The 27,963-nt window shown below is 38.0% G+C and overlaps 2 protein-coding genes and 1 long non-coding RNA gene across 7 annotated transcripts; 1 reads left to right on the top strand and 2 right to left on the bottom strand.

The window, feature by feature from the left end:
- Positions 1–145: 145 nt before the first annotated feature.
- LOC121910913 (ladderlectin-like) lies at positions 146–6,623 on the bottom strand. 4 transcript variants are annotated; one of them, XM_042432310.1, is made up of 12 exons: positions 6,236–6,623; positions 6,048–6,123; positions 5,777–5,821; positions 4,858–4,923; positions 4,711–4,755; positions 3,792–3,857; positions 3,645–3,689; positions 2,918–2,983; positions 1,995–2,086; positions 1,475–1,600; positions 1,239–1,338; positions 146–376 (listed from the first exon to the last, which is right to left on the bottom strand). In XM_042432310.1, the coding sequence occupies exons 2-12, from the start codon at positions 6,094–6,096 to the stop codon at positions 306–308; spliced, it is 771 nt and encodes a 256-aa protein (XP_042288244.1). In that variant the 5' UTR covers positions 6,097–6,123; positions 6,236–6,623; the 3' UTR covers positions 146–305. The 4 variants fall into 4 exon arrangements, with proteins under 4 accessions (XP_042288244.1, XP_042288235.1, XP_042288251.1 ...); XM_042432301.1 differs by having other exon boundaries at positions 6,048–6,623; XM_042432317.1 differs by lacking the exons at positions 5,777–5,821; positions 6,048–6,123; positions 6,236–6,623 and adding an exon at positions 5,547–5,596.
- Positions 4,917–12,714, top strand: LOC121910945. Of its 2 annotated transcripts, none has more exons than XR_006099767.1 (2): positions 4,917–5,030; positions 10,712–12,714. It is a non-coding gene; the product is annotated as an uncharacterized LOC121910945 (long non-coding RNA). The 2 variants fall into 2 exon arrangements; XR_006099766.1 differs by lacking the exon at positions 4,917–5,030 and adding an exon at positions 9,910–10,149.
- On the bottom strand, positions 12,332–26,125 carry LOC121910902 (glutathione S-transferase theta-3-like). The gene is made up of 5 exons (XM_042432290.1): positions 25,918–26,125; positions 20,014–20,101; positions 17,161–17,311; positions 15,531–15,707; positions 12,332–12,986 (listed from the first exon to the last, which is right to left on the bottom strand). Exons 1-5 carry the CDS (start codon positions 26,021–26,023, stop codon positions 12,789–12,791), a joined length of 720 nt encoding a protein of 239 aa, XP_042288224.1. The 5' UTR covers positions 26,024–26,125; the 3' UTR covers positions 12,332–12,788.
- Positions 26,126–27,963: the final 1,838 nt, after the last annotated feature.

The raw sequence follows: 27,963 nt of genomic DNA, 5'->3' as shown, positions 1-27,963 counted from the left end.
ATGTACTTACTTTTGGTTACTTGCCTCTGTAAGTCTGAGTTGAATGACTGCTAGCATTTTGAATGGCCACTTTTCAATAAGCTCTTAAAGAAAGATCACACATTGTTTCATTCTTTTACAACTTTATTATAGAAACAAAGCCTATCATCACAAACATAAATGCTTTTATACAAAAGTTACTTCAAGAATAAACAATGGAAAACGGTAATTCATTAAGACACATACAACAAACTTAAAGGTTTGGCTTTAAACAGAAAAAATGGCAGCTGGTCCAGCACAGGACTCCAGATGTTTACGATGTTGTGTCAACAGTCAAATGGACTCTTGGAACAAATGAAGCGATAAGAAGAGGAACAGCGGCTGTTACCCCAACCATCTGAAATTTGATAAAAGAGGAGAAAAATACAAAAACTTTTAATTGATGCATCAGATGATGTCATCACATCTGAAACACTTGAACCAAAAACATACAGACAAGTGACAAATTAAAGGAAAAACCAGTACAGATCTGAATGCTTGACCCCTACAGTGAGGGGATCTGGTGGCTCTGTTATGCTTTGAGGGGCATTTTGCTGGCATGGTTTGGGTCCACTTGTTCCCTTAGAGGGAAGGGTCAAAGCAAATCAATACAATGTTGTCATCTATCCTGATGGGTGTGGTCTCTTCTAGGATGACAATGCCCCAGTTCACAGGACACAAGGGGTCAATGAATGGTTTGATGGGTATGAAAATGATGTGAATCATATGCTATAGCCTTCACAGTCACCAGATCTCAACTCAATTAAACACCTATGGGAGATTTTGGACTGTCGTGTTAGGTTTCAGAGATGTGTTAAATCAACGCCAAGGCTGAGGAACGCTGTAAAATTAAATTTTTTTAGTTAATAAATTTTACACCATTATGTGTGAGTGAATCCATCACAGCACAGCGTGGACAGCTGCTATTGATTAATAGCGCAGAAGATTTCATATTATATTCGAATATCACGTAGAATTGTACAATGTTTGGTGTTGGCCTCCTCAGAAAAGCCAGCCAGCACTTAAACTGATAACAAATTTTATCTTGACCAACACATTAGCTAAGATTATAATCCTGCTCCAATCCAAACACAGCTGTTTTTTCCACAAGTTATATTCCTTGTGAGAAAACATTAGAAAACAGCTGAGTCAGGGTTGTAAAAGTAAACCGCTAGAACTTTAGCTCATTTAGCCAGTCAGCAACAAACAGGTGGACTTACTGGTGCTGCGCAAGTACATGCAGGGGCAGCTGCTGGGGGAGGCCTGGGAGTACCAGTTAGTGTAATACAAACGTTCACCGTCAATCCACAACCACGTGCCCTGAGAGACAAAGAGCACAAGTTTGGATTAGTATTATCTTACTATCTTCATTTGCTCTGAAGTCTAGATTCCCTTTGGACCAGGTCCTGGGCTAGATCTGGACTGACTAAGGTGGTATTTATTCATAAATTCAGACCTGCAAGTAGAAGCCTCCCAGCCATGCGATGCTCTGACCGGCTGTATTTGTCATCTGCTGGAGGAATCTGTACTCTCTGGGGTTGGTGGCTGAGGCGAGTTGGGCATCCAAGTTATTGCAGTGCTCCTGTTGGACAGAGGAAGAAGACCAGGATCTTTGTGGATACACAACACAGTAGTCATTTACTTCCTCCAAATCGATTTTTCTTCAGTTTCAATGTGAAGATTTACTCGTAAAGCTCAGCTTTTCATGGACTGATGATAACACACTGACTGATTAACCGACAAATACCGTGACTATCCTTTAGCCGTAGGCTAGCGCAGAGTAGACATTTCTGAGTTTTAGAATATGTTACATTCATCAGTGGCATCGATGGTAAGCTCTGAAATAGCTAAACTGAATGAATAAGTCTATCAAATGAGAGGAAAAGCTATAATTCCATTCATCTAGTTCACAGTGTGTACAAGCTCAATGAGGGTGACTTCTCAATAATAATATAGATGTATTACAGTGGCAGTACCTCAGCATTGTACCAGTTCATGGGAGTGTTGACGAATTTGAAGCAGCGAGAGCCATAGCTGAACCAGCCATCTGGGCAGAAGCTAAAGCGAGCTACAGGGACAGAGGATAGAGAATATGAACTTTTCTTCAACAGACTGAGCTACTCTGATAAAAGCTCATTGCTAATCACAGATTCTACAGCATCTTTGAACACAACCGCAAAAAAAGTTCTTCCTAAAGTGTTGAAATGTATATTGCATATCTTGTAGAATAGTAGCAGTGATGTAAACACTAGATGGGTTTTAGTTAATGCCCCTAACACATGTAGATATTACCGGTATGCTCATTTATACATCCTAGCATTATATGACATTAGTAATGTTTGGAGAAAGCTGTATGACTTAATTTCTCTTTCAGTGGTGTCATTGTTGTTGCCATGACAGCCTCACACACAAATAAGTGAATATTACATTCAGGTGCTGCTCCCTCCTCAAACACATGTAATGCACAAACAGAGAGTTTTAGTTGATTTGGGACACACTCAATATAATGAAAAGTGATATTTATATTTGTGTATATATGTGTATATTTGCAGTTACTGTAAAATATATCAAACTTTTGTAAAAACTACTCTACATTCTTGAAGAAACAACAATAAAAATTGACATGTACTATAAGATACTATCCATATATAATAGGCCTATATTGCATGACAGTATGTGTTGGTTACATAAGTCTTCTAAATTGTGTGTTTTCTCTTTGATATGTGGCAAATCGTGTGCAAATTTGTCTATAAAAATATATTTAACCTAATCAAAATTTGTCTATAGCACAATGAAATGCGGAACAGTTAGGAAGTCTATACTTGACAAAGTTGAACTGATAACTCAAATATGAATTTCAGTGTTGTACAATATATAGTTATATGTCCATTCTGATTACCGTTAATGGGAGCAGGGACAGAATCTTCTGCCACAACATCTTCTTGTATCATCTTCTCCTCCATCTCTGTTGAGTCAAGGATATCCAGGTAACATCATATTACAAACAAATCAACACAGTCAATACCTACATTACCACCAGAGTCTGAGTCATACACAAAAAGTGAGTTAGAGTGAGATAAGAATCTAGTAGTGCTATGAGGGTGTACTTTTGCACAGTGTGCTGTAAGCCAAATACTAACATCATCATGCTAACATTCTGATGTTAGCTAATGTTTACTGGTTCACCATTTTAGTAATGCATGTTAATATGCTAATATTTGCTAAATAGCACTAAACATCAAGTACAGCTTCAGCTAATAGAAATGTTTTGTAGCTTTGCTAGTCCACTAGCATGGCTTTCAGTGTACAACTTGAATAGTCAAACCAGCTCTAAACAAGAGAACTGACTGACCTTCCATTGTCAATTAAATGAACTTTTCTGTCAAAAAAACCTGTTGCTCTGTTCTGTTGTTTACTTTCCCCAGACTCTTTCAATGTCATATCTAACAGACATCCCACGTAGATAACAAGCAGAAAAAAAAAAAAAAATACCGGTTAAATTTGGGTTCTTTCTAGGTTTGGATCCTAGTTGACTGAGCTATTTTGGTCATTTATTTGGTTACATAACAAATAAGAAAAACACAGAAAACTATGTAGAAAAAAGTTGAATTAGATTTGAAGAGAACCTGGTGCAGTAGCCATCTCTTCCTTTGGGGCCACCACTGCTGCTTCTGTGGATGAATCATATTAATGTTGATGTCAGATATATGCAGATCTTATGAATATGAATTTCAGTGTTGTACAATATATAGTTATATGTCCATTCTGATTACCGTTAATGGGAGCAGGGACAGAATCTTCTGCCACAACTTCTTCTTTCATCATCTTCTCCTCAATCTCTGTTGAGTCAAGGATGTCCGGGTAACATCATATCACAAACAAATCAACACAGTCAATACACAGTCAATACCTACATTACCACCAGAGTCTGAGTCATACACAAAAAGTAAGTTAGAGCGAGATAAGAGTCTAGTAGTGCTATGAGGGTGTACTTTTGCACAGTGTGCTGTAAGCCAGATGCTAACATTATCATGCTAACATTCTGATGTTAGCTAATGTTTACTGGTTCACCATTTTAGTAATGCGTGTTAGTATGCTAACATTTGCTAAATAGCACTAAACATCAAGTACAGCTTAAGCTAATAGAAATGTTTTGTAGCTTTGCTAATATTTGGTCATAAACCAAAGAAAGGGACCAACAGAACCCCCCAGAGCAAACCCACTAGCATGGTTAAAAACTTGCATGAATTTGAACTAAGATGATAAATCTACACTTTCAGATTTCCCACATAGCATTTGGCCCTGGGTCCAAACTTAACACAACCCTGACTAACTTGCATTGGGAGAATTCGTTTTTAAGTATTATATATCAGTGAACAACTTGAATAGTCAAAACAACTCTAAACAAGAGAACTGACTGAGTTTCCAATGTAAATTAAATTAACTTTTCTGTCAAAAAAACCTGTTGCTCTGTTCTGTTGTTTACTTTCTCCAGATTCTTTCAATGTCATATCAAACAGACATCCCGCCTAGATAACAAGCAGAAAGACAGCAATACCGGTTAAATTTGGGTTCTTTCTAGGTTTGGATCCTAGTTGACTGAGCTATTTTGGTCATTTATTTGGTTACATAACAAATAAGAAAAACACAGAAAACTATGTAGAAAAAAGTTGAATTAGATTTGAAGAGAACCTGGTGCAGTAGCCATCTCTTCCTTTGGGGCCACCACTGCTGCTTCTGTGGATGAATCATATTAATGTTGATGTCAGATATATGCAGATCTTATGAATATGAATTTCAGTGTTGTACAATATATAGTTATATGTCCATTCTGATTACCGTTAATGGGAGCAGGGACAGAATCTTCTGCCACAACTTCTTCTTTCATCATCTTCTCCTCAATCTCTGTTGAGTCAAGGATGTCCGGGTAACATCATATCACAAACAAATCAACACAGTCAATACACAGTCAATACCTACATTACCACCAGAGTCTGAGTCATACACAAAAAGTAAGTTAGAGCGAGATAAGAGTCTAGTAGTGCTATGAGGGTGTACTTTTGCACAGTGTGCTGTAAGCCAGATGCTAACATTATCATGCTAACATTCTGATGTTAGCTAATGTTTACTGGTTCACCATTTTAGTAATGCGTGTTAGTATGCTAACATTTGCTAAATAGCACTAAACATCAAGTACAGCTTAAGCTAATAGAAATGTTTTGTAGCTTTGCTAATATTTGGTCATAAACCAAAGAAAGGGACCAACAGAACCCCCCAGAGCAAACCCACTAGCATGGTTAAAAACTTGCATGAATTTGAACTAAGATGATAAATCTACACTTTCAGATTTCCCACATAGCATTTGGCCCTGGGTCCAAACTTAACACAACCCTGACTAACTTGCATTGGGAGAATTCGTTTTTAAGTATTATATATCAGTGAACAACTTGAATAGTCAAAACAACTCTAAACAAGAGAACTGACTGAGTTTCCAATGTAAATTAAATTAACTTTTCTGTCAAAAAAACCTGTTGCTCTGTTCTGTTGTTTACTTTCTCCAGATTCTTTCAATGTCATATCAAACAGACATCCCGCCTAGATAACAAGCAGAAAGACAGCAATACCGGTTAAATTTGGGTTCTTTCTAGGTTTGGATCCTAGTTGACTGAGCTATTTTGGTCATTTATTTGGTTACATAACAAATAAGAAAAACATAGAAAACTCTGTAGAAAAAAGTTGAATTAGATTTGAAGAGAACCTGGTGCAGTAGCCATCTCTTCCTTCGGGGCCACCACTGCTGCTTCTGTGGATGAATCATATTAATGTTGATGTCAGATATATGCAGATCTTACATTCTGACCATCTCTATGTGTATTAACCCAAACCTTCAATACTAACCAAGAGCCTATAATGTTACATAAATGTACATACAGGGTGCACAGGGTAACCATACAGTACAATGTTATTGGACTGCTGACTGACTCATGACCACATGGATGATGGTGTATGTTAAGTCTGAAGTGTCTGACCTGCAAATGCAGCACAGAGGAGAATGGAGATGACCAGGACAGTCTTCATGGTGATGATGGAGATCAAAAGATTGTTCTGTGTGGAGAAAATAACTGGCAATAAATATACCGATAGAGAGCAGAAACATAAGCTCCGCTGAGTGAAAAGCTTGGATAGACAGAAAATGTCAATGCAGCAGGTGTCTTACCTGTCAGGTAAATGTCAGGTGTTGTTCTTCAGTTATCAGTGATTAAAGAAGGCTGCTCCACTCTTTATATACATACTGAAGCACAGTGAGTCACGTTTTTGTGTGTGTGGGTGTGTGTGGCAGCACGTGCTGGTGTTTATTTATGACTAACTGTGTGTGTGGGAAGATGATTGTGGATTGCACTTGAAGATCTGACCCTGAATACTGATCTGTTTTCAGAACCCACTTCCTTGTTGTGCGACTGGATGCAGATTAGGTTAATGATTAAAAAATACTGAAACTGGGTTATGCATGTGTGTGTGTCAAGGACACACAGGCAATACTTGTTAATAGGATCAATTCATTAGGGCCCAAGCACCTAGGCCCTATTGTATCTGAAGGAATTCTTCTTCTTCTTCTTCTTCTTCTTCTTCTTCTTCTTCTTCTTCTTCCTCTTCTTCCTCTTCTTTTTATCCGCAATGAATTGCATTATTGAGGGGCTAAAGGAGTAAACGAACGAAACTTTGCACATTTGTCAGAGGTGCGAGGGAATTTTCTCTCTCTTCCCTTTCCCTGCCCCTTGTATCACCCTTCTTCCCTCCTTCCCCGCTTTGTCTCTGGGGGTGGTGGAATGGGGCACCACGGCCGGGGGGGTGCGATTGGGCTGACAGGAGAGGGAGATGTGTGAATAGGAAAGTCATAAATTGGCTGTACCTGAGACAGCACCAGCCTCCCCTACCAAGAAAATTCATTGAATATATCTTATTCTTACTTGAAACAAAATTAAGCAGCTTTATGGAGAGAGACCCAACATAGTTCATACAGCTCACATAGCTAATTATTGCTAATTATTTGATAGCTAAGATGCACTGCATCTTAGCTATCAAATAATTAGCAATAAGAAAATAGAATTTCAGATGCATAAACTCCAAAGTGAAAAACTAGAGCACAAACTATTACAAAATCAAGATGGAAGGCACAGTATCTATATTAATAATAATAATTATATTAATAATAATAACAATAGTAATACTTAAAAAAAGAAAAAAGATATTAAATAAGTAAACAGAACTATAAAAATAAAATAAAGTGCATACTCATCAAATATCATTGTTGACCATCATTGTCAATCAATGCTTTTGCATGAGCGTAATAAAAATATGTTACATTAGAGATGCCCTGCACCCTGACTCTATCAGATGAGTAAATGAAATATGAAATAATAAATTTATAAACCCCAGAGTAAACAACCAGAGCAGCAGTAGTCCAAAGGCATGATTGGTTCCCACTCAAGGTAGGAGGTATTGTAGGATTAGTAAGAAAGGGTAATAATGAATAAATGAATGAGTAGATCAATTAGGGAACAAATATGTAAATACATCAAGATAAAGTGTATATTTGTTAATCATCGATATTGACATCGTAGTCGACCAGTGCCTTTACACAAGGATAATGAAAATATATATATGACTTTGGAGGTGTGCTGCAATCTAACTTTATCAAATAAATAGAGAAGTAACTGAAATTACAGATTCATAAACTCCAAAGTGAGAAAATAGGGCAACAATAGCTTTCTACCTTGAGCACACTCAAGGTTTTCCACACCCAAATGGTTTGGAAAGTCTTGCATTTCATTTTTCCTAGATATGTTTGCCTGTAAGCACAACAGACTTAAGTTGATGCTTCATTCAAAATCTATCTTTTGAGTATCAAGCTCTCACCTTCATGAAGCTGTGATCGGTCATGAGTGTAATGCTTGTTTTTATTATTATTATAAAACTGTAAATATTGACTACAGTAATGGGAGAGAGAGATAGTGGAATTCAAAGTACAATATGTTGTTTCCTGGTTCAGATTCAAATTAATTAATGTTTACCAGTTACAGGGTGTGGTGTGTTGGGAAAAGCAGAGCAGAGTGCTGACCTTTCTTACTGAATGAGGAGGATATAACAAATCATTAGGTGTGTAAGAAAGAAGAGTCATAAAAAAGAGTGCATGGCCTCCAGTAAACATTTCATCATTTGATTTTATAGTGACTGACCCTGCATACTTATCTCTATTTACAAGTGTGTTTATAATGACGGAAAAAGTAAAGCCAACATCATTCATCACTATCTCTGCACAAGATCTTGAAAGCTCACATGTCAAATACAAGTTTGAAAAAATTTGGTCCATTATTATTTCAGGTTATGAGATGTGTGATTTAGGAGAAGAAGGAAATCAGTCCCATGTTCCTCTTTGTTATAGATACTATGATGGTTTCATTTTCCATTAAATGACTCAAAAAAAACCCTGAAATATTATGGGTTACAGACAATGAAGAAATGGAATGGTTACTTAATTTTGATGTGTTCAAGTTTGCTAAAAGCCTAGAAAAAAGGAAAGATGCTTTCTCCAGTGTTATAATTATGTAGATAATAAATGATTTGTGAGTGAATTATCTGTTGTCAAGGTTTAAAAATTTGATTCAAGGGAAAATTCTTTAAGTAGGTTCTCTTTTCATTTTGGGACTTATTTGCGACAGTATTTTTTTTGAAAATGTACATGTAACAAGTCAGGTAATGAATTTTACATTTTACAATACAACAAAAGTTGTGATTTATAAGTGTTGCCTTGCCCAACTTTTGCTCCTCAAATTTACTACATTCAACTTTCATTTACAGTCTGAAACAATCACCCTGGATTCTAAAGTCTTGAATGGAAGACTGCTTTTACTGCAGTTTTACACTGAGGCAGTTTCACTTTTACTCAAGTAACAACAACAAGTTGCTTAAATATTTTATCTTCACCAGTGTTGTAGTCGAGTCACTAAATCTCGAGTCTGAGTCGAGTCTTGAATCCCCAGTGTTCAATTCAATTCAATTCAATTCAATTTTATTTATACAGCGCCAAATCATAACAAAAGTTATCTCAGGGCACTTTTCACATAGAGCAGGTCAAGACTGAACTCTAATTTACAGAAACTCAACAATTCCCCCATGAGCAGAACTTAGCAACAGCGGCAATGAAAAGCTCCTCTTTAACAGGAAGAAACCTCAAGCAGAACCAGGCTCTAGGAGGGCGGCCATCTGCCTTGACCGGTTGGGTTGAAGAGAAAGAAAGAGGGAGGGAGAGAGACACAAAGAAGCATAATAACAACAAGTTTCTAGATGGGCTCCAGTGCTCCACTCTGGCACAGTCAAAGAGCTGACATACAAATAAAAAAGGTCTACATTAAACAAAAATGACAGAGCTGTCACCATTTCATATTAATAATAATGATGCACTGTTATATTCTTGGCCTATTCTGATTTCCAATGTTGTAAAAGTCTGACTGACAGATTCTGATTTTTGACAATCTTATTTTCTTTCTTTATAAGAATGAAATAAGTTTTTTTTTTTTTTTTTGGACTTAAAGGTATTACAAATTGCGAGCTTTGTGTCTTCTTCACTCATGCCAAAGAACTTCCATACCAACGACGTGTGTGTGTGGCTACACTGTCTATGCACTGTGTATGCGCGAACAGTCGACATCATTAAATTTTGATGATGTGGACACAGGCTATTGTTTTATTCACTACCATGTTTAGATGAAGATATCATGCCTCATGTTGCACTTTAATTTAACAATTGAGAATCGAAGTTATAGTTATAAGTTGTAGTTAAATCTCTTATATCTGTTTTTTTTTTGTTTGTTTGTTTTTTTGGCTGATCTGAAATGATCCGATTTGTGACTCAAAACCGTGATATGATCCCAACCGTGAGTTTTCTGATCCGTTGCACCCCTAATTACAACCAGCAGCACCATCAAGCACAATACTCAAGACCAGTTCGAATTCGCCAAATGAACATCCTCGTAATGCAAAAATTGTATCGTCGCCGATAGGTAAGGAAGCAAAGACTACAAGCAACCTTGCGAGCCTTGGCAGCTCTCTGTTTCAGAAGAGACAGATAGGGTGAGTGGTTGTCTATTTCACGAGATGAGCTGTCACAAGCGATTTATTATGGTGTCTTTATTGCGATACATTTTTCTGTGCAGTAGTGTAGGGAAGATGCTTCCAGTTCAACATTGTAACAGGCAAGGCTACTCTTGCAATTTCAACACTTCCTGTTTTACATCTTTCAACATAAAAGCCCTCTGGTGTTTCAGTCGACAGAATCCATTCATGTCCTATTAAACTTTTATTGTGAAACATTTTCAGGAACGTGTTATGGAAAATTCAGTGACTTTCACAGTTCTCATATGGCCACTGCCATCTTGTGACACTAATGACATTACTACAATGTCTGAAATAGAACAAGTGCATGTCTACGGCATGTCAACATATAGGCTAATAGTTATTCAACAATCAATTCATTGTAGATTAAATAAATAAAGAAAATAAATGCTTATTTTAAACAGCCTTCTTGCATGCGTTTTATTTAAATCCTTGTTTTTTAATTATTTAATAGGAGTTTGTGAAAATTATGGTATTTGCATTTATTTTTGTTTTTGTTTTTTTTTCTAATTTTTTGCAGGAACATCTGGGCGTCATGCTTGGTGGCAGCATGTATGTGGCAGCTGGACACAGAGAGATTGGCTGCTTAACTTCAGAATGAGAAGAACCACCTTCTGTCATCTCTGTGACAGTTTTCATTCAAGGCTGACTCGACGGGATACAAGACACCGCTAGGCAGTGGGGTTGTGTGTGGTAATATGCTTGTGGAAGCTGGCCACCAATCTCTCACCTAATTGGTGTGGTATTATCGAGTGATTGTGCGTTCGCCCAACAAGTTGTTGCTGCCATCAATGACACCCTAAAGCCACAATACCTTCACAGACCTTCAGCTGCAGAAGTCGAAGAAATAGTCAGAGGATTCCATGACGGAGCTGTGGCTGGCACTCATATTTGCATCCTGGAACCACCTCACAACACAGTGGACTTCTACAATTGCAAATGCTTCCACTCAGTAGTCCTGCAAGGTGTTGTGGACCACAATGAGAAGTTTTGGGATGTCAGAAAGCAAGGAAATGGAAATATATTTTCTTAAATTCAGTGATATCTTGGTAATGAGATGTTAAAGTGTTGAAATATGAATAGAAATCATTTCAACGGTCCCAAAAATTTATTACAAGGTCAAATTCATTCCTCCAATTGATTTTCAGCAGAAAGCAGGGAAATTGAAATATATTTTGTGTTACATCAAATTAATAGATTCCTATTGCCCCAGATTGACTATCAACAAGAGGACAATGGAGCTGTTTAGCTGCAACAATGTCCATTTGAGCCTCATCTTTTGACCTCCTTATATGCTCCCTCAGTAGGAATAACAAGTTGATAAACTTTTAAGTACATTTGACATCCCAACTATAAATATTGCAGTTGAAATTGAATGCCTCACTAACCATTAGGTCACTGCAAATAAATGGATTTTGCAAAATTAGAAAATCTTTCTTAGCCCAGGTAAAACTAAAAGTATCTTTTCTTTAATCCAGTATACAGGCAAAAGAGAAAAAAAACATATTTCTGAATCATGTTTCATGTGATAAGTTATGAATTACTAAACAAACAAACAAAAACAAAAAAAACCTCTGAATTTATAAATAGCCTACATGGAATCATTACATTAACCATAACCTACCTGAACACACTTGAATGCAGGCTGCTGAGCAAATGATACAAGATCTTCAATTGTCTTGTTTTTCCATCTCCTGGAAAGTCATTGGCTGCTTAATGAACTCTTTACACATTGAGGGAGAAAATAGGTCTCATACAGTAACACATATGCTTTTCTACATTCAAAGAATTACATTGTTAATTGTAATAATAATAATAATAATAATAATAATAATTTCATGTTCAAATTGCATTTAAACCGAGTTTATGTACTTAGTTACTTTCCACCACTACAAAAAGCTAAACTTTCCTACTGTTGTTATTCTACAGTTTCTCAATGTTGTAAAAATGAGTAAAAGAAATAAGTCCAACTATTGATCCCAATGATCCTGTACAGAAATGTTGTTCATCTGCTAATTATACTGTTGGCTGCAATTTTCATGGGTGCTGCTGTCTGAATTCAGTTTGAACAAGTACTGAAAACTGCCAACGATTCTACATCACATACATCACCACTGGAAGAACCAAACAATAAAACAGATCATTTTCACAGTGTGAACAACTTCTGTTGTTCTCAACTGAATAATCAGAGTTTATTAAGCTATTTATTAAGGCTTGTGAGAGTGTTACAATGTCTCATCACATGGAACTTCATATACTGTGGCCTTAGTGTAGCATTAAGGACATTTCTCCAGGACTGTTTGTTGACATAGAAATGCTGCAGCTCCCAGAGGAGCACTTATCTCACATTTCACATTCCACATTCCTCTGCGTTACACAACAGAACTGTGTCTGACTGCCTCAATGGCTCAGTGCCACACATCACATGCTGTCATTAATGTGCAATGTCCTAGTGCTTATTCTTTACATTAAAACAGTGGGGGTTCATAATAGAAGCTTGGAATGCATACCGTATACTATCCAGTAACAGAGAAACATCATGCTTTTTGAGTTATCTGTTTTGTCAGACATGACAAGGACAGAAGCAGTTCTCCTCTTCACATGAATAACTTCTGGATCTTGGGTTTGAAAAGGTGAATCTTGCTGGTGCTCATCTGTTTCACACTCTCCTGAGCGCCCAGGATGGCCTGGTGGGCATCGTCAAACAGCTCCTTTCCAATGGCTTCCTGGACTCTGTCCCGCCATGCGCTTAGCCTGGGCCTCCCCTCAAACACGTCCAGGCCGGAGCCCACAGGCTGTCAGTGACACACACACACACACACACACACAAACACACACAGAGAAAGCCTGTATATGTAGACCTCTTCGCCCATCCACTGTGACTGTCCATATTTTCTCCTATGAACACTAGAATACAATACTAGTGTTTTTGATTTCTGAGTCTGTTTTTGTACCTTCCAAGCAGCCACTGGTATCTGTTCATTACACAAGGCCATGAAAGTGTCGATAATGTAACTTTAGACCTGAAGAAAACCCACAGTGATTGAAATGTTGTCATGTCCATGTGGACTTTAAGAACTGGGCTCTGTTCTCCATAGATGGATAATCAGGTTATACAGATTAGAATGTTGATGATGTTGAAGTTCTTAAATCCAAACCTGCTAGAGTGCAGCTTATTGATAGTTAACTGGATCATGACCAAGATGTTTTAGGGTGAACTCAAAACATGAACTCATTTTTTGATACAAATATCTCACTTTCTTAGATTTATAATGAAATTATGTTGATATAATTATGATTTTTGATGAGAACATGCAGGTTATTGACAAATCATTATGATCTGTTGGTGTTAATTTTTAGAATGAAGATTTAGCTATACTTATACATGATAAAATGTACAACTAAATGACAGTTTAGACAGAAAGACATCATTCAAAATATGATGTATGTATGTCTGTTAGAGGACCAGTGGAGCCAGAACATATGACATTTAATTTGATATTTGAAACACTGAAATTTATTCAGTGATTAACTGCAGTACTCACTTTACTGAAACATGTTTATGCAATTGATGCTGACTGTTAAGGAAGTTATTAATAAGTTTTCTCTTTCACAGCAGACTTATATTTGTCATCACTGGCAGTCTGACCACATTCACTGGTAATATCTGATTGTTTAACAGTGATCAAAGTGTGGACACAATGTGGGATACAATGTATAACAATGCAGGAACACATAAAATAAGACTTAGATCCATGAAGCTATTGCCCCAGTGCATGCTGGGGGGGATTCCCAACACATCTACCTCATGTAACAGCAATCACACGACCAGCACTCAGCCAATCATATGAATGCTGATCATGGTTTCAACTCTCTACTCATTTCGTCTTTGTTATTTATGATGACTTCATCCAGGATTAACATATCAATCCTCAAACTGCATTCAAAGAACCAAATTACCTGGATGAGAATTAACAGGATTATTTTAGCCTGGATTAGTTACGCCTCCTTTGAAGAACAGGGCCCTGAGAACTATATAACAGTGTTAGCAAGGTACTTTATTATTCTTTTTTTGTAATGTAACTTTAACCACACTCAAACATACAGTGACCCTGAGGTACAAAACACAACAACATTTCTGGAGTGTACTCCAGAAAGCAGGTTTGGTGAAAACTCTCAAAGCTTGTTCACCCTGAGATGAGGGAAACTGTAGGTTTTCTGTTCCAGAAAATTTACACTCTACACTCTACACTAAAACTTAAACTCTGGGTCAGTTGCCACGGCAACTTACTCTGTGAACCTAACCTGCTTGCTGGCAGGATTACTTCAAAAGACCCAGTCAAAATTTATCACAGTCAGATATTCATTTTTTACACAAGAACTACAGCATTTCAGTCAAGACCACTTTAGTCAAAAAGAAAATTTTTATTGCCATTTGCAGTAGTTATATTTTGCAGTATGGCTCTGTTCTGGGACCTCCCTACCCTTCCATGTGCTTATATAGAAAGCCCAAGGCACCAGCGCACCAGCAAAGACCCCAAGTACAGAACAGCAGGCAACAATGACAACAGAATGACATTGTTTAAGTGAGAAATAGCAAGTAAGGAGGAACTGGGGTGGAAATGGGTTGCAAGCGACATGTGGATGAAGCAGCAAGGGTAGGCAGGCTGATGCAGCTATGAATAAGGCAACCTGTATGAGATTTGCAAATTGAATGCATAGAAGGTATCAGCTGAGCCATCAGCTAACGTAGGCTGGCTTGAGATCAGATGCTAGCTGATGTAGTTGAGTTTGTGAGTTGAGCTTGACTTTGTGGCTTGCCTGAACTAATGCCATGCTCACACTGTTTTTTAGGAAAATCCTGAATAGTATATCTTTAAAGCTACACTAACCATTATTTTGATATAAACAACCAGTCTCACTGCTCTCATCAGCGTTCTTCTACTGCCTCCAAGTGGCCAAACAGCAATGAATGCAGCTTTAGTTTCAAACTTGACAGTAAAACAAATTTTATTTTACGGCTGCTCGTATCTTTCTATTGCCCCTTTGAGAAAGTTAGCTCCTTTTGTTTATGAAAATTATGTTTATATTCCTCAAAGTACAATATTGGAAGCCATATTCTTTTGGTGTCAGTACAGAATCTCAGATTGCCACTAGTATAGAAACTCAGACACAACAAGACAACCTGTCCCAAACTAGTTTTAAATCTAGTGAAACAAATAGAAAGTGGGAAAAACACATTCAGTCTGAAACATGATGACATTTTCATGATATCTCTTGCACTGGGCTAACGTGCACGCACACTGGTTTATCAATGTGGACCATTTTACTACACTCACCTGCATAACCTCCACAATGGCAACCAGGTCGGCCAATGAGACATGCTCTCCTGCAATGAAGGGCCTATCCTGGATGAACTTCTCTTCGATGAGTTTCAGAGAGCTGTTCAGATCCTCCAATGCTGCATCCAGCTTGTCCTGGGGGACATCCACACCCAGAACCTTGGGAATCAAAAGCTACAGCCCAAACATAAAAACAATGTTTCATCCTCGGGGAGAGCAGATGAAATTACACATGATCAACACAGTCAACATGATGTTGACTGTATTGCAGTTGTTGTTTTCCAACTCAAAAGAAGTTTCCTCTCCCTCTTTCTCCCCTCTACCTATTGCCGAACAAGACAAAGTAGTTTTGCTGTAAAATACATAATTACATGTTAAATCAGTTGCCAATAAATATAGGCATTAAAGGATGGGTTCACAATTTCAAGTCTGTCTTAAAACAGCCGTCAAGTACCCAAATGAACAGTGAAACATGTTTTTCTTGCTGTAATCATTCCCCCTGTTCATACTGACCATTAGAAGATCCCTTCATAATGCATTTATGATGTAAGTGATGGGGGACAAAATCCACAGTCCTCCTTCTGTGCAAAAATGCATTTATCTGTTATCTAGTTTATCTGAAGCTAATATGAAGCTTCAACGTCCAAATGAGTCAAATCAAGTAGATATCTTTCAACGTTACAGTCTTTTTAGTGCCAAAGTCCCTCTTTTTGTTACTATACTTCCACCGCAGCTCAACAGGGAAACACTGTCCAAGGAAACACAAAGAGGGAATTTGATGCTAAAAAGACACTAAATGTGGCAGATATCCACTTGGTATGAGTAACTCATAGCCTCATAAAAGCTTCAGATAAACTTTTAAATGCACAAAATGACTGTGTGGACACAGGCCTTCACCACTTACATTGAAAGCAAATTTGAAGGGGATCCTTTAATAGCCAGTATTGCAGGAGAAATTATTACAGCGAGGAAAACCTTTAATATACATTCATTATTGAATTTTAACAGGCAACAAGCCAAAAAGGTGGCAAACCACTTGTTTAAATTATGTAAAATGAGTTTGACAGTTTGACTAACACTTGTAATGCAAAGAATGGACTGTATTGACTCTTTGTGTTCTGTCTAAGTGATGTGACTCTGTATAGAAACAGATGGTCAGAATCCTGAGTAATGTTAGGCTATATTTTATGTGAATAACCAGGGTTCTCTATGTTTCATGTAAATCTCTTATGTTGATGTGCATCTGCGGGAATAATCTCCTTCCTTTATGTTTGGTTGATCTACAGAAATCAGAGTGCAATGGATGCAGCACTGATATGAAATGAAAATGAAACAGGATGCAACTTCTTCAAAACCAGTTTCAAGCTTGATGTTCACACTGATGTGTTATCTCTCTCACTGTATTGGGCTCAGTAGCAGTAAAAGGTGCAAAACAAGCCCTGACCTTTCTAACTGCACACACCAGCAGGAACAATAGAAAGAAGCAGGAAGCCTGGATCACTGTCTCTAACTTACAACACTGGACTGGTATTTTCCTTTTTGCTCACTTCACCCCTTAGTCCTTTAGTTTGGAGAAAAGTCAAAACGTTATCATGCAGGAGATGATTACAGACGTTAGTGAACATACCCGAAGCCAGAACATCTTGGATCCATGCATACGGATGGCCATATGCTGCCATGACAGGTACTCATTGATGCGAGCACGCTGCTGGAGGTCGTCTGGGTACCAGAAGTCTGGAGTCTTAAACTTCTCTGCCAGATACAGCAGGATGGCAATGCTGCAGAGACAAACATCACACATCACATCACAAACACGCCATTAGACAAAAATGTCTTCACTAGATGCCTATCTGATAGTGCTGTAGCTAAATTTAATGAAGCAATTCCATCATTGCTGAATTCAGTGCCATGTCTCAATACTTCAGAGGACTCCTATGCTAATTTTAGTCCCTCCCAAATTGATAATCTTGTTGATAGTGCTGCAGGCTCATTGCAAATAACACTTGACTCCATCGCCCCCTTGAAAAGGAAAATGATAAAACAAGAGGTTAGCTCCATGGTTTAACTCATAAACCCGCAAATTAAAGCAAATATCACAAAAATTTGAAAGGATTTGATGTTCCACCAAACTAGAAGAATCTCTTTTAACATTTAAGATAGTCTTAAAACATATAGGAAGGCCCTCTGTAATGCCAGAGCCACCTATTGCTCATCATTAATTGAGGAGAATAAAAATAGCTCTAGGTTTCTTTTCAGCACTTTGGCCAAGCTGACAAAGAGTCATAACTCTATTAATCCATGGTAGTGACTTCATGAGCTTTTTAATGATAACATTCTAACTATTAGAGACAAAATTCAACAGTCTCTGCCCTCAACAGGCACCGATGTATCCACAAACTCAAGAACCTGACATACATTTGGACTGTTTTTCTCCAATTGACTTTCCTGAACTAACTTCAACTATTTCTTCATCCAAACCTTCAACCTGTCTCTTAGACCCCATTCCAACTAGGCTGCTTAAGGATGTCTTACCCTTAATTAGCACTTCCTTACTAAATATGATCAATCTGTCTTTAGAAACAGGCTATGCACCACAGTCCTTTAGTAGCTGTAATTAAACCTCTTCTTAAGAAGCCTACTCTCGATTCAGGCATCTTAGCCAACTATAGACCCATATCTAACCTTCCCTTTCTCTCTAAGACCCTTGAGAGAGCAGTCGCCAATCAGTTGTGTGACTTTCTAGATAACGATAGTTTATTCGAAGATTTTCAGTAAGGGTTTAGAGTGCATCATAGCATAGAGACAAACTGGTGAAGATCACAAATGACCTTCTGACTACATCAGACAAATGACTTGTCTCTGTACTTGTCTTGTTAGATCTTCTGTACTTCTCTTGTTAGATCTGTTGCATTTGACACAATTGATCATCAAATCCTATTACAGAGACTAGAACATTTAATTGGCATTAAAGGACCTGCATTAAGCTGTATTAAGTCCTATTTATCAGATCAATTTCAGTTTGTTCATGTTAATGATGAATCCTCCATGAAAGCAAAAGTTAGACACAGAGTTCCACAAGATTTTGTTCTTGGACCAATACTATTCACCTTGTATATGCTTCCTTTAGGTATATTTTATTCGGAAACACTCTATAAAGTTTCATTGCTATGCAGATGATACCCAAATATATTTATCAATGAAGCCAGATGAAACCAGTTAAATAGACTCCAAGCATGCCTTAAGGACATTAAGACCTGCATGACCTGCAATGTTCTGCTACTAAACTCAGACAAAACTGAAGTTATTATGCTTGGCCCTAAACACCTTAGAACACCTTATCTAATGATTTAGCTAATCTCGATGGCACTACCCTGGCCTCTAGCACCACTGTAAGGAATCAGGGAGTTCTTTTTGATCAGGGTATGTCCTTTAAGTCCCACATAAAACAAATTTCAAGGACTGCCTTTTTTCACTTACGTAATATTGCAAAAATCAGGCACATCCTGCCTCAACAAGATGCAGAAAATATAGTCCACGCATTTGTTACTTCTAGGCTGGATTATTGCAACTCATTATTATCAGGCTGCCCTAACAAGTCTCTAAAGACTCTCGAGCTGGGCCAGAATGCAGCTGCACATGTACCGACTAAAACTAGAAAAAGAGAAAATTTCCCCCATCTTAGCTTCGCTGCATTGGCTTCCAGTAAAATCCAGAATTGAATTTAAAATCCTTCTCCTCACATACAAAGCCCTTAACGGTCAGGCACCATTATATCTTAAAGAGCTCATAGTACCCTATTACCCCACTAGAGCACTAGCTCCCAGAATGCAGGTTTACTAGTGGTTCCTACAGTTGCCAAAAGTAGAATGGGAGGCAGAGCCTTCAGCTATCAGGCTCCTCTCTTGTGAAACCATCTTCCAGATTCGGTCCGTAAGAGTAGGCTTAAAACTTTCCGTTTTGATAAAGCTTATAGTTAGGGCCGACCAAGCTCACCTTGAACCAGCCCTTAGTTATGCTGCTATAGGCCTAGACTGCCAGAGGACTTCCAATGGTGCACTGAGCTCCTCTCTCCTCTTCTCCATCCGTATGTATTCTTTTACCATTAATGCATGTTACTAACTTGACTTCTTCCCCAGAGTTCTTTGTGCTTTCTCATCCGCAGGAAACCCCATAAACCATGCTGACGTGTTGACGTCCTTCCTCTGTCCTTCACCAGCTGTTCCTGCTGTTGTTGCTATTTGTTGCTTCTAGTCATGTATCTATTGTTGTTGTTGTTGCTGCTCTGCTTCTGTGTCCCCACGCCCCCACCCTCTTCTCTCTCTCTCAACCCAACCGGTCAAAGCAAATGGCCGCCCACCTAGAGCCGGGTTCTGCTTGAGGTTTCTTCCCGTTAAAGGGGGGGTTTTATGGTCTAGACCTGCTCCATGTGAAAAGTGCCCTCATGATTTATGTGGAAGAGCATTTGTATTTCAATAATCACCTTTCAGCCAGGCAGAAGTCTCCATCTCGAAGAGCAGGGACTTTTCTTATCAAGCTGATCTTTCCAAACTCTTCCCCATACTGCTCACCTGAAACCAACACACACAAACAATAAAATTTTACTATTTACCATGGTAATCCAGGTGTCAGTGGAGCACTTCCGATTGTGTTAGCTAGTTATCAATTATAGCTAGCTGACAACAACAATAACGTTATTGATTGAAAAATGACAAGTATTATAAGAAGGTGCCAGTAAGAGGGTGCCATACTAATTGGAAGAAACAACGGGAATCTTTACAACAGGAATGTTTTGAACATTGACCTCAACTTCAGTCTCAGTGTAATACCAGTGGGGCCCATATGACCTGCACCCACCTCAGAAGGAAGATGAAGCTCTAAGACTCTGGTTGAATGGTGTGAACCTGAAAAACCCAACCAAACCCTTTTGTGTGTTCCTTCTACTTTGTGGATAAAAAGCCAACAAAAGAGCATCCCTCCCTGGAGAAGTGGCTTGGCTATGAAGCTCTGTTGAAGAAACCACGTCAGGCAGTCAGGTACGTAAAATTATCAATTATCAGCTTCGCATTTGTACTGGTTTGTTAAAAAGTATGTGTACAATTTGTAACAATAACAACAATAATGTCAAAAAACAAAGGCTGTATCATGTAAAGTTTGTTACCAAATTAATTCCTCATTCAGTTTAAACATTCACTACCTAATACTACAGATTATACTTATGAAATGTTTAACACCAGGAATTAACATATACCTTCTAATGTATACGTACTTCTGAGACACATTGCATATCTATGGCTGTCCGTATGGCTAAATATAGGCTAATAATGACCACGTAATCTGGCAAAGTACAGATCAGATCATTTGCCATTATTGTGGATAATTTAATGTGGATAGTTAATGAAAATGTCTCATTTACAGTAGTCTACAGTGGGGAAATTATTATATTTGTTTACAGGCTACATATTGTTAAAGAAATGCAATTTACTATTTCACTAGGTAACAGTGCAATACCCAGCATGGAGCATGAGGCCATGGATCAACCAAATGTGCCAAACTTCCAGAGAGACTTTGGGACCCAGTGGGAGGACTACACACTTGGCGACCATAGCTACAGCTCAAGTCTCCCCCCGATGCCTTTGCTTACCACTGCTGACCAGGGAACACAGTGTACCAAACCTCTCCACAAGACTCTGCTTAGGACCGAAGCTCTGCTCCATACTGGCTTGTCGCTCACTGCCTTTTATTCAGTGGCTGAACACCTTATAAATATAAACTGATAAAAATCAGACAATTAACGGGACAGAGTGCACAGTAAACTCGGCAGCCACACATTTCTCAGTTCTGTATTTCTCTGTTTTGTGTCTTCAGGTTATGCTAACCCATTGTTGCTAACTTTGGAGCTAACTCCCTTTACTTTTCCAGCATTTGGGGAAACAACAGACGTGACTTTTTAGCATTTATTAACCGACACACTGTAGTCTGTACTGTACATCTACTGCCAGATTGACAACTTACTACTAACCTTTTCCTCTGCCCCGCTGGCATCCACCGTCACTTCTCTGCCCCTCGCTCTTTCCCACTCGCTACGCAAACATACTCCTTAACGGAGATACGCCAGACAGAGGTTGACTCACATACCGGAACAGCGCTACACAGAGACTCTCAAACGCTATTAAATATTAAAAAATATTTTGGGGGGGCTGGCAGGGGTTCTCGCTGTGTCATCGGGGAGGAACACAGATTCAGCTAAAGTTCAGTAAACGTTGAGTACAGTTAGACCGAGCAGTCTCCATTAGGTTGGGCAAGTTCAAAGTTGTGAAAACAACGGGGTGTTTTGAATACACCCGTTTTCACAGGTAATTTGTTAGTCTGTCCCTCCCGCCGCAGAAAGCTATTGATATAGCACTTTTCTCCTTATGAAAATAACACGGAGATTATTCGACCAATCAGAATTTAGTCGGATGAGAGCATATAGACCAACTAATCGACCAGTCGACCAGCAGACTACAGCCCTATTAATGTGATCTTCATTCATGTGTGAATGCTCGAGTTATCAATTGAAAGGAAAATCAATACACACCAGTGTCCTAGTTTGGTGCTAGTAGTGGTAAAATAACTAAAGAAAAAGGAGAAAATACTGCACACTCAAAAACAGCACCATAGAGAAAGATGTAATGCTCATACCAACCTTAAGGTGGTGGTCAAAAGCAATAGGCTTGAATATTGATATGGGTATTACATCTTTCTCTAGGGTGCCATTTTTTCACCTTTTCCATAGTTATTTTGCCACTACCAACACCAAAACTAGGACACTGGTATGTGTTGATTTTTCTTTAAACTGATGATGTCAGCATTCACACATGAACGCAGATGAAATAGTTAAATTACTTGTTAATTCCTTTCAACTCTCCAGGGGTGCACTCCCTGAGACACAGCATTCTGGTCCTGAGACAGAGACAACTATATAAAGATATGTATTTCAAGCAGCAATGGAGTGGTTGAATCAATATACAGCAATTCTAACACTTTCAGTTTAAAAAAGGTGGACATCTGAATATCCTAATAATAAACTTTGGATCCTAGTGATATGATTATACTTAAAGCTACTTTCTGTGACATCTCCTATTAGCCTATTTCTGTATGGCTGGAGAAATGTACCCCAAACCTGTGCAACTGATTAGGCTACTATCATTAAGAAAGTGACAGCTTGATAGAAAAATCTGTACCTTGCATTGTGTACCATGTATGGTTATATGTTAGACGGCAGGGTCTCGCGGGTATCAGCAGGACAAAGTCATATGGATATCATGTGAAAGGGAGAGTTCTGTAAAGCTTTGTCTAGGTCTGGTGGGAATCTGTATATATACACACAATACAATATATACCAGTGAATTTCTTTCTCATTAATACCCAATATTGACACCATCAGACCATTGCAGCATAGAAAAAAGTATGCTCCCATGTGTTAACCATGTTATCCATGTCAGCTAATTTACTGCAAACTAACTGCTTATAGATGTAAACACATTTTGTCACCATATATTGCAAATTATCTTTGTTGTTTATCACTGTTTACACTTCCTCTTTCTGCCAGTGTTTAAAACAGAAATCATATGTTCGAACTGGAAGAGAAAAAATGGGAAGGGCTATATAAGGTGAATAGCTCATATTATTGCTCATTAGACCCTACATGCTGTTCTTCATATAGCTTCAATACAAGAGAAACTCCTGTGTGATAGGGCTGCATATCCAACCTTAACACCTTTCTGGGAAACAGCTGAAATACGTTTGTAACAAGTATCAAAACTGTAAAGTAGCAAAAGTTGACTTCATAAACTTGTTTATTTATCCTAAACTAAAATGTTGCCAAATTTAGATTTTCTTTTCATTTAGGCAGGGTTCTTCTACAGCTGCTTTTGCATAATGTTCTTTTGTTGCAAAAAAAAGACTTTTGTAGAAAAACATGTTTTTCTTAAATATTTCTCAAGGTAAGTTAAGGCAGCAGTTCCTGCCCTTAAATTTAAGTGAGCTTTCATTATGACCCATCATCAAAGGTAACTGTGGGCATGAGATGTGAGCAGTTCAACTAAAGACAAAACTTTCTTTTGTTGAATGTTTCTTTTGACTGAGGAAGTATTAAAAGGACAGGTTCAAAATTTTTCAAGTCAAGTCTTCAAACAACAGTCAGGAGCCCAAATGAACAGTGAAACATGTTTTTCTTGCTGTAATCATTCCTCCTGTTCATATTGACCATTAGAAGATCCCTTCATAATGCACTTACAATGTAAGTGATGGAGGACAAAATCCACAGTCCTCCTGTGCAAAAATGTATATAAAAGTTTATCTGAAGCTAATATGAAGCTTCAGCGTCCAAATGAGTCAAATCAAGTAGATATCTTTCAACATTAGTCTTTTTACTGCCAAAGTTCCACCACAGCTCAACAGGGAAACACTGTCCGAGGAAACACAAAGAGGGAATTCGATGCTAAAAAGACTGTAAAAGTGGCAGATATCCACTTGATATGACTAACTCAGACTGCTGAAGCCTAATATAAGCTTCACATCAACTTTTAAATGTATTTTGCACAAAATGGCTGTGTGGACACACTGTGGACTCCATCACTTACATTGAAAGCACATTTGAAAGGGATCTCTTAATAGCCATTATGACCACGAGGAATGATTACAGTGAGGAAAACCTCTTTCACTGTTCATATGGACACCTGACTGTTATTTTAAGACAGACTTGAGAAATTGTGAACCTGTCCTTGGGCCACCAGAACAGCTTCCATGCTCCTTGGCATTGATTCTAGAGTCTCTCAACTCTTCTGGAGGGATGAACACCATTCATCCAAAAGATATTCCCTCATTTGGTGTTTTGAAGATGGTGGTGGAGAGCGCTGTCTAACACGTCAGCTCAAAATCTCCCATCGGTGTTCACATAGGTTGAGATCTGGTGACTGTGAAAGTCATAGCATATGATTCACATAATTTTCATACTCATCAAACCATTCAGTGACCCCTCGTGCCCTGTGAACTGGGGCATTGTCATTGAAATGGAAACATATACTTATGTTATTGTCTTAAGATTATGTCACACTGCCTTATAGTCAAAAGCTCATTGTAAGACTTTATAATCTCCGCTTCCCATATGAAAATGTTCCTAGGTCCAAAGGTGAGGCGTGGGACTCGGTCACTGTAACTTTAGAGGGAATGTCCAGGGAGGAAAGGCAGATAAGGATTTGGCCTTCAACTTTTAATTCTCAGCAGAGACCGAAAGAAACTCCCTAGAGATACGGTGAATTAATTAAAAATAACTGTTAGGGTGATGAATATGGGATGATGGTGATGCATGTGGCTGTATATGCAAATACCAACACTGAACTTCATTCAATATCTCTTCAGCCTAACAAACTGGGAGATCTGGACTTGCAAATATGTATTCTGGATATTGCAATAAAACTCTGAAAGACAACTTGCTCTCTGTGGATTCATCTTAAATTTTCACAACAGTCATTCTGGGAGAAACAACTCCCATCAGGATAGAAATATTTCATCATAGGATAAAGGTGATCACTCACAACTACTTTGTATTGATAAGCAGTGACCCTTCCCTCTAAGGGGACAAGTGGACCCAAACCATGCCAGCAAAATGCCTCCCACAGCATAACAGAGCCCTCAGATCCCCTCACTGTGGGGGTCCAGCATTCAAACCTGGACCAGGTTTTCCTTTAATTTGTCACCTATCTGTTTAAACAAAAGCACATTTACACACACATTCTTTCTGTAGCTAGTAGTAACACTCAAAGATCACAGTTTAATCTTTACTGAAAGTGTTTAGGTAACATGTTGAACAACACAAACATATCATTTCACTGAAAAGTATGAGTTTTTGCCTTTGTTAAATTGATGGCATTAATAAAGTTCAAAATTATCTCAAATTTGTTTGATTTTGTGTAATTTTTATATCAGTATTTAATGGTAACACTCTTTAGCCATAGTTGTGCCATAGGACTAACTTTTTTTGATGGCATTGTTCTAAGACCATAATAATTAGATAACTTGTTTTAATTTCCATGGGTACACAACAACCTGAGGTATATATAGTAACTATTATTTGAAACAAATACATTTTCATTTTGTAGTAAAATCATCAAATGTAAAAAGTGGCTCATGTTACCCCGAACTTTCTGGTTTCAGCTGGACTTTACATAGCCCGTCTTTACTCTATCATACATGTTACGTGAATATGAATAGCAGATGGAAGTCAACATCAAATTCTACATGTTTTATCCAGCTCTGAATTTACAGTGTCATGGCTGCAAACTACTGTCTGTGAATTGGAAACGGATTCTAAGTGTGTCTCTGTGTGTGAACGTGAACTCACCGTCCAGCAGAGATAGCTGTTTGAACTCAAACGGAATGTTGTTCTTCTTGGCGAACATATAAACTGAGCGGCAGGGCTGAGAGAAAAGATCCAAGTACAGCTCCATTCTTGCTCTGCAACACGGCTTTCTACTCAGTGACTTCTTGATGGCGCTTTTTAAAAAGTAAGCTGTTTGCTTGTTTTGCTCGAGACGCCAAAGACACTTTATTTTAAGATAGTTCATGTCCGGTTCACGATAGGTCAACTGTGGGAGACAAGCCCCGTCTGTCCAACGTACCTCAGCTGGTCTGTATTTTCTCATAGGGGATTTTTCATCTGGATTTCTATAAAGTTGAAACGTGATACTGGATACATGGATATTCTTCACTGTACCAAATAGTAACAGTTCGTAGATGTATAGCTGCTATTAAAGTAATTTGAGCATTCAGTCGAGATAAATTGAAGAACAGTTACAGAGGGATTTCAGTGAAAGTAGATAAGGAGTGAATGCTCTTGCTTCATCTCTGTACTCTCTGCTGCTTCCGGCACTGTGCAATAATCTGATATGATACTATTAAAGGCAAAGAGATTTCTTTTTAAACACACTATACATGTAAGAAAATAATTGCTGAAAACATGTGAAAAGACTGTGAACTATGTAGTACTGAATTGTGCAGTTAGAGCATTAAACTGTTTTTCACTATTTCTGTGTTCAGAATTATTTGGCCTGAAATGGTGGCTCGATGATGCTCAGGGGTGACAAGCATGACCCCTCCCGCACTATATAAACACTAGAGCACACGTAGGCTATTTATAGTTAATATTTTCCAAGCGGATAGTTCCCAGTTTGAAAAGTGAAGCCAATGCGGAAGTGCCTTAAACCTGCATTCTTTCTAATGGCCAGCAGGGGGCAACTCCACTGGCTGCAAAAAGAAGTCTGATTGTATTGGAGTCTATGAGAAAATGACCCTGCTTCTCATTTGATTTATGATCCCATTAAACACTTTCCTAATGAGTTTATGATCTCAATCGCTAGTTCCAAGTCCAATTTCATTCCTGAAGAAATGTCAGAATGCAAAAAAATTAATAGGGTGATTTTTTTCTGAACATTGCTCTCAGGAAGCCTAAATAGTTGAATATGTAGAGTGGAAGTTGCCTGTTTAAGAGGATTAAGAAATCTTTAAGAAAGTGCAAATGTGCACATTTTATGTTGTTAATATCTTAATTTAATTTATTCAAATATAATTATTTATTTATTCCATTATTATTTAATCAGTTTTTCTGTAAAATACTGGACTATTTGTATTTAATAATAATATCTATTTTTCTACACTCATGAGCACAAACATTTTTATTTAACTGTACTCATATTTGCTTTTGTAATGATTTTGTTATCGATGGCTGGTTTGTGTCATGTGATTTGCCTTCAGGTGTAATGATCTTTTTTTTTCTCCTAAAACTATTATTTTAAGAAATCACATACCCATTTAAGAAAGTTTCATTATTGATAAAATTTTGGTATCACCCATTCCTATGTTGTAGTAACAAACAAAATACTTGTTAATGCAGGATCCACAGTAGTGATGGGGAAAACAAAGCTTTTTGAAGCACTGAATCAATATGAAGCAATTGCATATTTCCTCTTCTGTTCTTGCTGATTAATGATGTTACCTCTTCTTTTCTGAAGATTGTTTTGAAGGTTATTTTGCAAAATGTCCTCCTTTTTAGGTCCAAGTTTGAGATGTATTGTATAGACATATTCAGGAGCCCATCTCTGCAGCCACTCTCTCTCATAGAACATACAACAGTGGACTTTCTGTCTTTTTAAAGCAGTTTGTTATAGATCACCATAATTTGTTCAAGAGTCTTTATCCAGACTGGCTGCTCATAAAGCATTATTTTATGACTCACTATTGGCACATGATGATAGAGTTTGGCCCACTTTTAAGTTATGGTGTGTGAAATTTCTGTGTAAGCCCAAAAAGGCATGTTCATGTTGTGTGTAATTTCATAAATATTTCTATGACTTTAGTTTATAAGAATCAAATTCAAAGTATGTTCAGTTGG

Source organism: Thunnus maccoyii, chromosome 2, assembly GCF_910596095.1.
Source record: "Thunnus maccoyii chromosome 2, fThuMac1.1, whole genome shotgun sequence".
NCBI lineage: Eukaryota > Metazoa > Chordata > Actinopteri > Scombriformes > Scombridae > Thunnus > Thunnus maccoyii.
This window is presented reverse-complemented; position numbering and strand designations above follow the sequence as displayed.

What these genes read in the sequence shown, in the direction of transcription:
- LOC121910902 (XM_042432290.1), bottom strand. Translation starts at nt 26,023, where the DNA reads ATGGAGCTGTACTTGGATCTTTTCTCTCAGCCCTGCCGCTCAGTTTAT. An exon ending in CCAAGATGTTCTGGCTTCGG is followed by an intron (nt 15,708 to 17,160) that starts GTATGTTCACTA and finishes TTTGGGCTGTAG; the next exon opens with CTTTTGATTCCCAAGGTTCT. An exon ending in CCATTGTGGAGGTTATGCAG is followed by an intron (nt 12,987 to 15,530) that starts GTGAGTGTAGTA and finishes TGTCACTGACAG; the next exon opens with CCTGTGGGCTCCGGCCTGGA.
- LOC121910913 (XM_042432301.1), bottom strand. Translation starts at nt 6,096, where the DNA reads ATGAAGACTGTCCTGGTCATCTCCATTCTCCTCTGTGCTGCATTTGCA. An exon ending in TGTCCCTGCTCCCATTAACG is followed by an intron (nt 4,756 to 4,857) that starts GTAATCAGAATG and finishes ATTCATCCACAG; the next exon opens with AAGCAGCAGTGGTGGCCCCA. An exon ending in TGTCCCTGCTCCCATTAACG is followed by an intron (nt 2,087 to 2,917) that starts GTAATCAGAATG and finishes CTGTCCCTGTAG; the next exon opens with CTCGCTTTAGCTTCTGCCCA.